Source organism: Cebus imitator, unplaced genomic scaffold (assembly GCF_001604975.1).
Source record: "Cebus imitator isolate Cc_AM_T3 unplaced genomic scaffold, Cebus_imitator-1.0 Scaffold95, whole genome shotgun sequence".
In the NCBI taxonomy this organism is placed as follows: domain Eukaryota; kingdom Metazoa; phylum Chordata; class Mammalia; order Primates; family Cebidae; genus Cebus; species Cebus imitator.
The window spans coordinates 3183016-3195515 of record NW_016107410.1 but is presented as its reverse complement, the minus strand read 5'-3'; the positions used below and the strand labels follow the sequence as shown (position 1 = coordinate 3195515).

The window sequence follows — 12500 nt, the reverse complement described above, 5'->3', positions numbered from 1 at the left end:
GCAATATGGGGAAACCCTATCTCTACTAAAAATACAAAACTTAGCTGGGTGTGATGGCGCATGACTATAATTCCAGCTACCGGGGAGGCTGGGGCAGAAGAATCGCTTGAACCCAGGAGGCGGAGGTTGCAGTGAGTTGAGATTGTGCTACTGCACTCTAGCCTGGGCAACAGAGGAAAACTCTGTGTCAAAAAAAAAAAAAAAAGAACAGAATATTTTTCATAGTTTTAGAGACTGAGAAGTCAAGATCAAAGGGCCAATATCTGGTGAAGGTGTCCTTGCTGTGTCAAAACATGATGGAAGGCATCACATGGGCAAGAGAGAGGGAAGAGGGGCAAACTCCTTTTTATCAGAAACCCAGTCCTGTGATCCATTCATGAAGACAGCCTCCTCGTGACCTAACCACCTCATAAAACACCCACCTTGCAACACTGTTGCATTGGAGATTATATTTCTAATTCATGAACTTTGGGGAACACATTCAAACCGCAACAGTTACCAAAGATAAAAATGCAGATTTCAGATTTCTCTTGGGGAAAAAAAAAAAGTACCAGGCCTGTATTTCGACACAGCAACAGTTGTCTGCTGCCTTCTGTTGAGTTGTGGGCTTCTTGCATTGCCATAACCTCCTCATGGTCCCCTTCATTCATAACAGTACCTACCTAGACCTCGAAGCACCAGTGTCCAACCCTGCTTAACTACTTCCGTGACAACTGCGCAAGAGTGTGGGCAGCCATCTTAAGCGCCAGTGGCATGGCCTGTCCAAGTGATCTAGGGCACTAACCTCTGCTCTTGGGACTTCTTTGGTAGGATCTCTTCAACCCTGACTTACTACTTGCAACGGCTGGAAACAACCATTGATTCTACCCCTACTCAGCCACATCTGTCTTTTCTGTCAGAGCCAATCCTCAAGCATATGCTTCCTCAAAGGATGCAAGTAGTAGAAGCGACAGCAAAGAAACCCCATCTAGCATCTTCTAAAATATAGCAGAGAAATGAACAACAATGCATCTCAGAGAACCACTTGTTTGACTTCTTTGGAAACAACCTCTAAGAAAAGACTTCTTTTGTGAATAGCTGTAGACATGCTGGACACTAACTGATGATGATGCCCTTTAGTGAGTCTCCTCTGCACATACCTGATCTCATCTGGAAGCTGGCCCTCACATGCTTCTATCCCTGAACTCTGGAACACATCATATCACACAATGCATGATTCAATCTGGACTCTGCTGGAGCCATTTTCTAAAAAGCAGCCACAACATTTTCTTGCCTAAATCCTTTCAAGTTGCTTTATTTTTTTTTTAGAACTAATTACCATAAATCTACTTTATCAAGCTGCTTTTAAGATCAAACTTTAAAATGCTTAGAGCAGTCTACAAATTCTTGTACTGTTTGACTCTTCCTTACCTCTCAGGCTTCATCTCCTATTGCATCTTCCCTGACTCTTTCATTTTGACCATATGGATCTTCTTTCAGTTTTTGGAAGAAGCCAAGCTTGTTCCTACCTCAGGTCCTTGACACTTGCTGTTTCCTCTCCTGGGAGACTCTTACCCCCATCTCAGGTTTTACATACCAGCTGGTCAGACTCCTTCCCTGCCTTCCACCTCCCTTCCATTCTCCCACTCCTCGCCCTCATTTCTCAGAGTCCTCAGTTCTCTTCTTTCTATTGCTCTTAACACAATTTGTCCGTTTCCTGCTAATCTGTAAACTCTACAAAAGACCTTAACTATTTTCCATCCCAGGGAATATTCAGTCAGCACAGTCCCTGCCATGATAGAGTAGGTAAGCAGTACTACCCTGTCAAATGAATAAATGAAACACCCAATTCCATCCCCCAGGCCAGCTTAATACCACACTATATTATTATATGGACTGAATAAGACATCCTTGCTTTTAAGAAATATTTTTATTTTGGCTTCACATTAGCAAACTCAGAATGGTTTATCATAAGAAAACCCTGGTGGAGAGGAATGATATTAACCTTCTAGGTTCCTAAAGTGGAACTAGGAACTTCTTAGTAGAAATGCAAATTCTCAGCAGAGAATTCTGGGGGTGTGGCCCATCAATCTGTTTTAACAAACCTTTGAGGTGATTCTGATACACACTAAAGTTTGAAAGGTTTCTTTAAGGCTTTCCAGTTTTCTTTCTTTTTTTTTTTTTTTTTTTTTGGAGGGATGGTGTGGGGGGGTGGTCCTCCCTATGTTGCCCAGGCTGGTCTCGAACTCCTAGCCTCAAGCTCTCCTATTCTTCCACCTTGGCCTTCTAAAGCATTGAAATTACATGCATGACCCACTGTGGCCGGCCTCCGTTTTTAACTTAAAACTTTTTTTGGGGGGATGGGAGGGAGTGCCCTTAATTTTTTCTATTATACTGCTTAGCAGACTCTTACTACTCCTGAGGGAAATCTTTGTCATAATCTAAAAACCTTGAATAAAGGCCTATTTGGATAGCGTATACCATGTAGAATATATTCCTGGGAGGTTTGCCTTCCTTAGGGACCCAGGTCAGCCCTGGGAGGTGGGGGCTGGGGAGCAGGGCTACATTCTAAAGTCCTGTAACAACGTACAAGTACAACTGAAGAAAACTCGCAACAAAGGCCTAAGGGCCACGGTGACAAGTCTTTGTTCATTCGTTCCCCGACTGCTCACCCTGATACCGCTCTTTTCCACCCAGAAAAGCAGCCACTCAACTTTTTAGAATGGATGCATGCCGCGGACGTTTTCGATTAGGCTGCTTTCTCCCAGGAACTGGAGGATATTCGTGGCTGCAGGAGGCGCTTCGACTCTTTCACCAACCTAGCAAAGAAGCAGCTGAAACCAACCCAAGGGCTGCAACCGAAAAGCCAGCTTCAGAAGCAGAACCAGGAGCTCGGCTAGACTTCTCCGCCTCTGTCCTCCTGGAAAACTCGCAATGGATTTCACTAACTTCGGGATCGGAGCCCCGGCAGGCGAACGCACCTTATTGCGCATGCTCGCTGGCCCCTCCCGCTCGGAGCGGAAGGGGGAGCGCTCGGGGCCTCAGCCTGGCCTGGCCGGGGCGTCGGCACCGGTGGCCATCTTGGCTTCCCGGGGAAAGGCGGCGTGAGGGGAAGAAGTTGTAGGGTGGGGGCAGGAGTGAGGAGGAGGGAAGAGAGAGGGGGAGGAGGCCGCGGCGGGGCAGGGCGGGGACTGCCTGCCTGCCTGGGTTGCGGAAGTGATAGCCGCTGACCGAGCCTGCTGCTTTCTTGCTACTGCTTCGGCTTCCCGGCTACCCCCCGGACGGTGAGGGCGGCCCGGCTGTGGATGGTCAGATAGCCCCTGTCTCCCGCCGCCAATCTCTGGCCCCTAGCAGCACGGAGCAGACGGCGGCAGCAGCAGCAGCAGGCGAGGAGGAAGATGGCGGGACGGCTGCCGGCCTGTGTAGTGGACTGTGGCACGGGGTAAGGGGGCTGACGGGCGGGGGTGGGGAAACTGAGGCGGAGGAAGGAAAATGGCGGGGGAGGGAGGAGACCGGGAAATGAATGGTGCGGCAAGGCGCCGCCGCCGGCTGTCAGTCCTAGTCCCGGCGGCTAGCAAGGGGTGGGGCTCGGAGCCAGGGCCTCGCCGGTCCCCTAGTTTCCCCCTCCTAGGACTGGGGCGGGGGCGCGGGTCCGAGATTCAACCTCCAACCCTCAGCGGCTTCCTCGGCGACCCCTCCTGGCCCTTCCCCCACTGCGGTGGGCTGTGCCGCCCAAAGAGTGCTGGGGACGGTCGCTTTGGGGGTGGTCCCCGGGCCCGACCCATCCGGCTTGCCTTTCCCTCCGCGCCCCTTTTCCCCGTGGGTTTGGGGACCCAGAGGCCGTGCTCGGGGACTGGCCTGGCAGAGGAGCTAGAAAAGAGAAGCGCTCCTGGTAGGTTTTGCAAGATCGCAGTGACAACACTCTGCCCAGGGTGTGGGTGGGGAAAGGGAAGAATCGGACTCTGAAAATGGGAACCTACAGCGGGGCTTTCATTTGACCACCCACCTTCTCTTTTCGACTCCCGGTCATTTCCATCCCCCTCTGCATTGTAACCGGTGAACCAAGTCACATTTTAATTCGAGAGAGAAAAATGTCATGTGTTACTTCTGTAGCCTCAAAAAGTCCCCCAGTGAGCAAGCGCGCTGCAACTTCCTTAGTTTTGTCAAAGCCGCTTCCTGCTTTCAGTCTTTTATACCCTTATAAGGTAGTTTTTCGTTTCCAACCTGAACACATCTTATTAGAACTTTTAAAATTAAGCAGGTTTTAAGGAGACTGAATTAACGGTGCTTGGTATCCATTTATGTAACTTAAAAAAATGTACTTGTGTTTCATGGAGCGGGGAGAAAGGAAGGAAAATAAACTAATTTAAGTTGCATACGTTCCTTCCGTGATGGTATCTTGAAGGAAGGAGGAAGGAAGGTATAGAGGTATATAGGAATGTGTTTAAGTTGCAAATAGTTACCCTTAGATCTGTAGGGTTGTTTGCTAAAATATAGAATGGCTTTAAAGTGGTCATTCATTTTGTATTAATAGACATTTTAGAGAGTTGTACCACACTTTGTATAACTACATAGAGAATAGGCTTCTTTTATTTTAATGTAGAATCACTGCTTCACGATGACATATAGGAAAGTGTTTTCTTTTGTCTGTGATTACATTGCTCTAATTCCCAAACACTTCCAATTTTATTTTTGAGGGGGAAGGCAGTGAGAGGTGGACTGCAAGGCTTTAAAAAAAAATTATTGTTAATCATAATTATTAATAATTTTCATTATTGTTCCTTAAAAGATTGTATGTCTTTCACTCTTTATTCCATGTAAAATTTCTTTAATCTTCATTCTCATAACTAGCTAGTGTGGCAGTTTCTAAAATCCCAGTCAGGTGAAACAACCAACTCAATATCTCCCCAGGAAAACACTAGCCTAGATTAGCCTTGAAACATCTATGTATTTTTTCGATGAACACTTCATTAGTTTCTTCTTAATCCAGTCTCATTTCTGTGAACCAATAATTTTTTTTTTTCTTTCCCCCTTCTTCGCTTAATTGGTGAGTAGTTTTATGTCTAGGTTCAGTTTTAAAATTAGATTTGGCCTGAGTCAGTAGGACTTTTCAAATATGTTTTGTTGAAGTGACAATACAGCTACATAATTAATGTTTTAGAAATTACTGAATTGTCATAAAAACAGTGTAAATAATTGCTGCCCTAAGAAAGAACATGGTAACATCTCAAGTAGTATGTTACTTTTATTCTTTCCACCTTTTCCCTTTTGAAATAGTTTTGAATTAGTATACTAGATATCTCTTTGAGGTTAACTGTCCTTAAGTGACCTCCTTTCCTAAAGGGCAACCTTGAATTTAAAACATGCTGAATGACCAGTAGGACCAGGGAGAGGGGTTCAATTTAATCTAGGATATTTCTGTTTTAAAATTTTGATTTTTACAGTAGTATATTTTGACATTATTACACTGGTTTCCCCAACAAGGAGAGGTTGTTAACTGCGTTCATGATTTTATTGGAACTGATTAGGAGTCCCTTTGCCAGCTCACTCTCTTTTACAATTTGTCATTACCTGAAATTCCCCCTTTAGAGTTTCAGTTATTTTGGTCCTCAAAAGGCTTTTTGGGCTCTCGAGTTGCCAATGGTTCTTCCAGGAAAGTTACACCTTCAACTTTATTAACACATGGATAAGTCCTTGAGGTTGGGGCCCTGAGATAGGCATCTCTAAGTATGGCCTTAATAGGGAATTTTTACATTTCAAAATTCTGTGGTCCCCGAATGCAAATTGTGCACCTATAATTTGTCTATTTCTTTATGCTTTAGAGAATGCATTCAGCCCTTAGGTCTCTAAATTACAATTACCCACTTAGTTTAAGTAAAAAATTATAACCTGAATTAGGTTGTTCATTTCATTCATTATATAAATTAGGGAAAAGGTGACTGATAAAAAAAATGGCCATCTGTAAAACTTGATTGTCTTAGATAAGAAGGCTGTTAAGGGTTAGGAGACTTGAAACTTAATCCCAAAACTGTTAGGGATTGTCCAGCAAAACTCAGCATATGAATCGCGTAGATTCAGGTCATAAAAGAGAATACTTATTTTGAAAAGAATTTGAAAAGGAATACTTCCTTCATTCACATTGATACCCTTACCTACACACTTTCTTGGTCTGTATTGGAAAGCATTGTAAAATACAATTTGAGCACATGGCTTCCCATTGATTGCTTAAAAACTAGCAGAACTCAAACCTGGTATTAGTGGTGAGGAAAGCATTTTTTTTTAAAGGCATTCACAAACTTTTTTTTTTTAATTGTAACACTTGTATGATCATCCTAAGGTGTTTTTTTTTGGGTGGGGGAGGGGAATTTCTTTTTAATTTTTTTTTTTTTTTAATGCCTGTTTTTACTGAAGCTTCTCTTATCATTCAAGGCAAATGGGGGACTCCTTACATACTTTTGTCATATCGTAGCTTCGTTACAGAGCTGCACTGTGAATTTTTTCCCCTTTATGCCTTTTTTTCCCCTGGTAAATACTATGTTAGTAAATTATTTCCATTTACTACGATAGCAGAGGCTAATACAGCCTTATGTCAAAGTCTTGGATGTATTCATGTCTGGAGTGAATTAAGGAGTTTTGCTAATTGACTTCAACTTCTTAGCAATCTTAAAATGTAAGCATAAATATTTTGTAGGAGTCAGTGAAAGAGGAGCATATTTGTATTGTGGCCACATTGTAGCAATTAGTGCAGATAAGAATGATCTTGTTTGAGAGATGTGAGGAAAATCTGGGTAGATATATGTGGAAAGTTCATGTTTCTTCCATGAATTCTGTACATATTGTTTAATAATAATGCTTTTTCTTTCTTTCTTTCTTTTTTTTGAGACTGAGTTTCTTGTCTCCCAGGCTGGAATGCCATGAGGGTATCTTGGCTCACTGCATCCTCCGCCTCCTGGGTTCAAGCGATTTTCCTGCCTTAGCCTCTCAAGTAGTTGGATTACAGGCGCCCGCCACCACACCCAGCTAATTTTTGTAATTTTAGTAGAGTCGGAGTTTCATCATGTTGGCCAGGCTAGTGTTGAACTCCTGACTTCAGCTCATCTGCCTGTCTTGGCCTCCCAAAGTGCTGGAATTACAGGTGTGAGCCACTGTGCCTGGCCTAATAATTGCAGATGGCTATTTCTTTAGCCATCTCCAAAGGCAGAAACGTTCACAATATCTTGTTAACCAAAAAGCACTCAAAGAAATTCTTATTCCTTGATGAGTCATGTTTGCATGCTGTTTGAAGTAAGTACAACAGACATGCCCCTGGTGAGAAGTCAGATTCTTTCTTAGACTTAGCGAAAAACTCTCTCTCATTTCCTACCTGCCAATTTTGTGTTGAAATAGTGACTTTGGATTACAAATACCGTATTGCAGTGAATGAACTTTCCAGTTTTATTATAAGAAACAGTTCAGAATTTTAGGCACAGAAGGGAAAGGTCACTTGTGGAGGACCTACTGGCCATGCTTTCTATGACAGCTATTTTTTAACCTAATTTTATAAGTGAAAAAACAGGATTAGAGAATTTAAATTACTTTTTTTGATGCCATCTAGCTAGGAGGTGGTTCCATCTGCTATTTGGACCTGAGTTCTTCTGTATTTAAGTCCTGTGTTCTTTCTTTTAACACTTTAGGGACTCTCCTAGGAGACTGCCTTTTCAGAACTGTATGTGTTGCTTTATTTTTGTTAGTAAAGTTAACTCTATTCCTATTTAAAGTCATCTTACAAAAAAAAATCTCAGCCTTATGAATTTGATTCACTTAGAGAAATCCTTCTGTGTAATCTTTCTTACTTGGTTTACGTTTTCCCCCTCCTGGATGTGTGAATGCCTGGACTATTTTCTTGTTACTTTGCTTAAATTTAATCTCTAGAAAAAAATTACTATTTAGGTTGAGTTTCTCAGGAAATAATAATAGCTAGCATTTATCAAGAGTTGTATGTCAGGCCCTGTGCTTAATGCTTTGTATTATCTCATTAACTTTTCATAACAAACTGAGAAGTATTATCTTTGTTTTATAGGCTAGAAAATTTAGACTTAAGAGAGGCTAAGCTACTTACCCAAGATATTGTAGCAGTAAGTGTGGCAGAGCCTCTACACTAGATCTTCCTTCTGTTAAAGATGAACCTTTGACATGGCTTGGTGCATAGTAGGAATTCAAATCTTTGTTGTATGAATGAATGAACAAGAATTAGGAGTATGGTTTTTAAAAAAAACTGTGCATCAGAAACACCCCATACCCAGTGACTCAGAATCTCAAGGGTTGGACTATGAATATTCATTTAGGTAGGCTTCCTAGATGATTCTTCAGCAGCCCACTTAAGGGCCAACTTTGCAGAAATTCTGAAACCTGGTATTGCCAGTGGAGATGGAGCAGAAGAGATAAGTTAGGACAAGATTTTTTTTTTTTTTTTCTTTTTACTTTTTTTTTCTGCAAGTTATATTCTGTGTTATTTTATTTGTGGATAGCAAGGGCTTTGTAGTCATCTGTTTTTGAGTTCAAGCTCTATCACTTAATAGCTATATGACTTTTATACACGTGAACTGCTGTAGGTCTTATTTCTTCCCATCTGTAATTTGGAGATGATAGTATTTACCTTATAGTAGGTTTTTTTGTTTGTTTTTGAGACTGGGTCTCTGTTGCCCAAATTGGAGTTCAGTGGCAAGATCGTGGCTCACTGCATCCTCAAACTTTTGGGTTTAAGCTGTCTTCCTGCCTCAGTCTCCTGAGTAGCTGGGACTACAGGCACATGCCACCATGTGTGGCAACTTAAAAAATTTTTTTTTGTGGAGATGGGGTCTCACTGTGTTGCCCAGGCTGGTCTCAGACTTCTAGGCCCAAGTATCCTCTTGCTTTGGCTTCTCAAAGTGTTGAGATTACAGGTGTGAGCCACCATGTGCTGCAGCCTTTTGTTTTGTTTTGTTTTTTGATAATGCACGAGAATGGTTCAGCATAGTACCCAGCACAATATGTTTTAATCATAATAATCAGTTGGCTTTCTCTTTTTCTGAGTTTAAGTTCTGAATACAGTGTGTTATGCATATTTTCTTATCTCCTGCACACCTTGGCCTGCCTGCCACACACAGTTCTCTGCACAGTCAAAATGTTTTTGCTGATTTGAGAGATTGAAGGAGGTATAGCTAGGACTTTGTAGTTGATTCCAGTGGATAGACAGTAAATAGACATCAATGAATATTTCAAGATTGTAAGCCTGAGTGATTGGGACAATTAGGGAGTTAGCTTTAAGAAACTGAGTAAAACTGGAATTTGTTGTTGAATTTGGAATGATTATTTATAATTGGAAACATTCTAGAGGAAATTAAAAATACAGGATCTTTGGGAATGAAGGTGGGTATTTGGGAATCATTATAATTTGTTACTTGAGCTAATAATATGAGAGCATTCGGAGAAAACGGAAAGACTGAATATAACTATTCCTTCTTTAAAAAATTGTGGATAATGTGATCTAGTTTCTTGAGCATTGCAGTAACTGATCAGCTTGTGATGACTGATCACTATGCTGACAGTCCATCTCCACCTATCTCATTCAGTTTTTATAGAGGCAAAATTCTTAATCAGGAGGAGAGTTTAGCACTAGCTAAATTTCCCTTGTCCAGCATGCTCCTCCTCTCACAGCTTGTGGAAACAGCTAAAGGATTGGACTAGGAGCAGAAGTTTGGAATGGTTAAAATGTAGCAACATGTGTTTTCTGAAACAAAATTCCACTATAATAAAAAAGCATTTGAATGCTCCCTTGTAATTCTATTAGAACTTGTAGCCTTTTTAATGATACAACCTAATCAGTAATAGGCAGGAGTATAAAGAAGCAATTAAGTAATAATAGCACTTCAAAAATGTGTGCTGTAGCTTACCAAACACACTTATGAATTACTAGATAAAAGTGAGATAAGGTGATGTTATTGGATTGTTTTAAATTTAGTTCTTGAAAATAGTATGGTGACTAATACTACTTTGTGTTCTGGTTTTATAACTTTATATGGGCCTTTGTATCAGAAAACAACATAACTTACATAATTGATTAATACTAGAGCAAAAAAAATTGTGTAGTTTTTCTAAAGGCTGATTTTGCAGAATTTTAATAATTTTGTTTCAGAATTTTCAAAATTCTTTTCCAACTGTGATTTAAATTCATGTCACTCTTACATACTCCTTGCAACCAGGAAATGAATAGCTTGACTTTGTATAGCCAGATGTTTGTTTTTTTTTTTTTGTTGTTGAGACAGTCTTGCTCTGTCGTCCAGGCTAGAGTACAATGGCGTGATCTTGGCTCAGTGAAACCTTTCTCTCCTGGGTTCAAGTTGTTCTCCTGCCTCAGCCTCCTGAGTAACTGGAATTATAGGTACCCGCCACGAGGCCCGGCTAATTTTTGTATTTTTAGTAGAGATGGGGTTTTACCATGTTGGCCACAGGCTGATCTCAACTGAGGATCCGCCCGCCGTGGCCAGATGTGTTCTTTTAGCCTTCCTTCTGCTCTTCTCCCCAGTCCTAAACATACCTGAAAGAAATACTCAACTGTTCGGATACTCAGCATTCCACCTTTTTTCCCCATCCAAGGACACTACGTAAACATTTTATTTTTAAACATTTTGTCCTTGCTTTAAGACATCTTGCCGTTTGTGAAAATGCAATACTCTTGGGAAGGGTGTCTATATTTTTCAGTATTTAGTGTAAAGGAGAGTTTATAATGAGCAGGAGGAGGTTAAAAGTCCTAGAAAGAGAATTAGGGTGCAAAAGACCTTGCAGTTTAGGGTTGGCTTAATCTACTGTAAACATGTAAACCATGTTTTTAGTATTGGTCTATGATAGGACTCAAGTATTTACTTAGTTATAGAGATTATTTTAATTAAATCTAGTGTGCTTTTCTTCTGCTATAAGCATTTTAAAAATTCAGTTACTCGCCGGGCGCGGTGGCTCACGCCTGTAATCCCAGCACTTTGGGAGGCCAAGGCGGGTGGATCACGAGGTCAAGAGATCAAGACCATCCTGGTCAACATGGTGAAACCCCGTCTCTACTAAAATACAAAAAATTAGCTGGGCATGGTGGCGCGTGCCTGTAATCCCAGCTACTCAGGAGGCTGAGGCAGGAGAATTGCCTGAACCCAGGAGGCGGAGGTTGCGGTGAGCCGAGATGGCGCCATTGCACTCCAGCCTGGGTAACAAGAGTGAAACTCCGTCTCAAAAAAAAAAAAAATAAATAAATAAAAATTCAGTTACTCAAGGGTACAAATATAGCATTTAATGTGTATTTGTGAAACTTGCTTCAGTGAATTAAGGGAAGTGCCTAATGACTCACACAGAATTATGGAGCTGAAAAGAGATTTTGAGAGATAATTTAATCCAATCTTCATTTACAAATGAAACGGCTCAGAGTTGAGAAATATCTTTTGGGAGTGTTACTAATTATTGATAGTATTATTGAATTCTCTTAAATTTTCTTGTGAGTTCACATTTATGAGTTACAGTAGTTGAAATTAATTAATTGGAATAACATAATGTATTTTATTTATAGTCAAAGTATTTTTGGTTGAGGCCTGCATCAGAATTCTTCAGTGTTTTGTTATGCAGAGGCATGCTGTATGGCATAAAGGAGAAACTAGTTTTATGTTCCCCAATGTAATGTTTTAAAACAAGTCTAGAAATTTTTTTTTTTTTTTTAAGTTGTACTCTATAGTTGCCAGGACAGATGACTTTCATAAAACTAATATTCTTTTTTAAAAAAAGTCTTTATGGTATCAGAGATTTATATCTGGATTTTAGTTATTAAAGATGTATTAAATGGGCTGTGTACCAATCAGCCATTTCAAGGCCCTTTACAAGTTTTGTTTTTGATATTAGTTACCTTTTCAGAAACCTTTTGAAGTAGTTACTATTACATAACTCCCATTTCAAAGATGAGGAAAGTAAGGATATAGTTAAGTAGTAGATCTAGAATTTTAGCCCTAGGGTAGTCTCATTCCAGAGCTCACTGCTCTACTGTTTTCTAATTAAGATGTATCCAAGGAGAGTGGTCGAATTGTTAGTGCAGTAGAGTGTTCATCTTATGCATACTTAAACTGAGAGATACTAATTTTTAGTACAAATATAAAACATATAGGGAGGTCTTAGTGACCAGTCCACTGATTTGATTAACCTGTAACACATTAAAGTGAAATATGAATTTATGTATTGCTTCTTTGAGTATTGCGAGGACTAATAATTGCTGATAAATTCAGAACAGCTCAGTTAAGGAAATGATGCCTAATTACATGTATCTTTAAAACGAAGCCATACATATTTCTGAAGCTGCAATTTGAAAATGAATAAGCTCTACTGATGCATTACTTACTGTAATTATTTACTCACTGTGCATTGTGTGCTCATTAATGACTGCACAAAACACATAAAGTCAAAAAAATAGAACTTAAGAAAGTAATCAAGTACTTATTTCAATCTCAGTTGTATGCTGAACACTATGGTAAATG

The 12500-nt window shown here is 40.6% G+C and overlaps 1 protein-coding gene and 1 long non-coding RNA gene across 2 annotated transcripts in view; one reads left to right on the top strand and one right to left on the bottom strand.

Moving 5' to 3' along the window:
* Positions 1–6945, bottom strand: part of LOC108309621 — a 72770-nt gene extending 65825 nt beyond the window's left edge. Inside the window, exon 1 of the long non-coding RNA XR_005201482.1 lies at positions 3986–6945. This is a non-coding gene — a long non-coding RNA (uncharacterized LOC108309621). The remainder of the gene's footprint in view (positions 1–3985) is intronic.
* Positions 2592–12500, top strand: part of ACTR3 (actin related protein 3) — a 74905-nt gene continuing 64996 nt past the window's right edge. Inside the window, exon 1 of the mRNA XM_017536030.2 lies at positions 2592–3421. Within this exon, the coding sequence (XP_017391519.1) occupies positions 3378–3421 (44 nt within the window). The 5' untranslated portion in view covers positions 2592–3377. The remainder of the gene's footprint in view (positions 3422–12500) is intronic.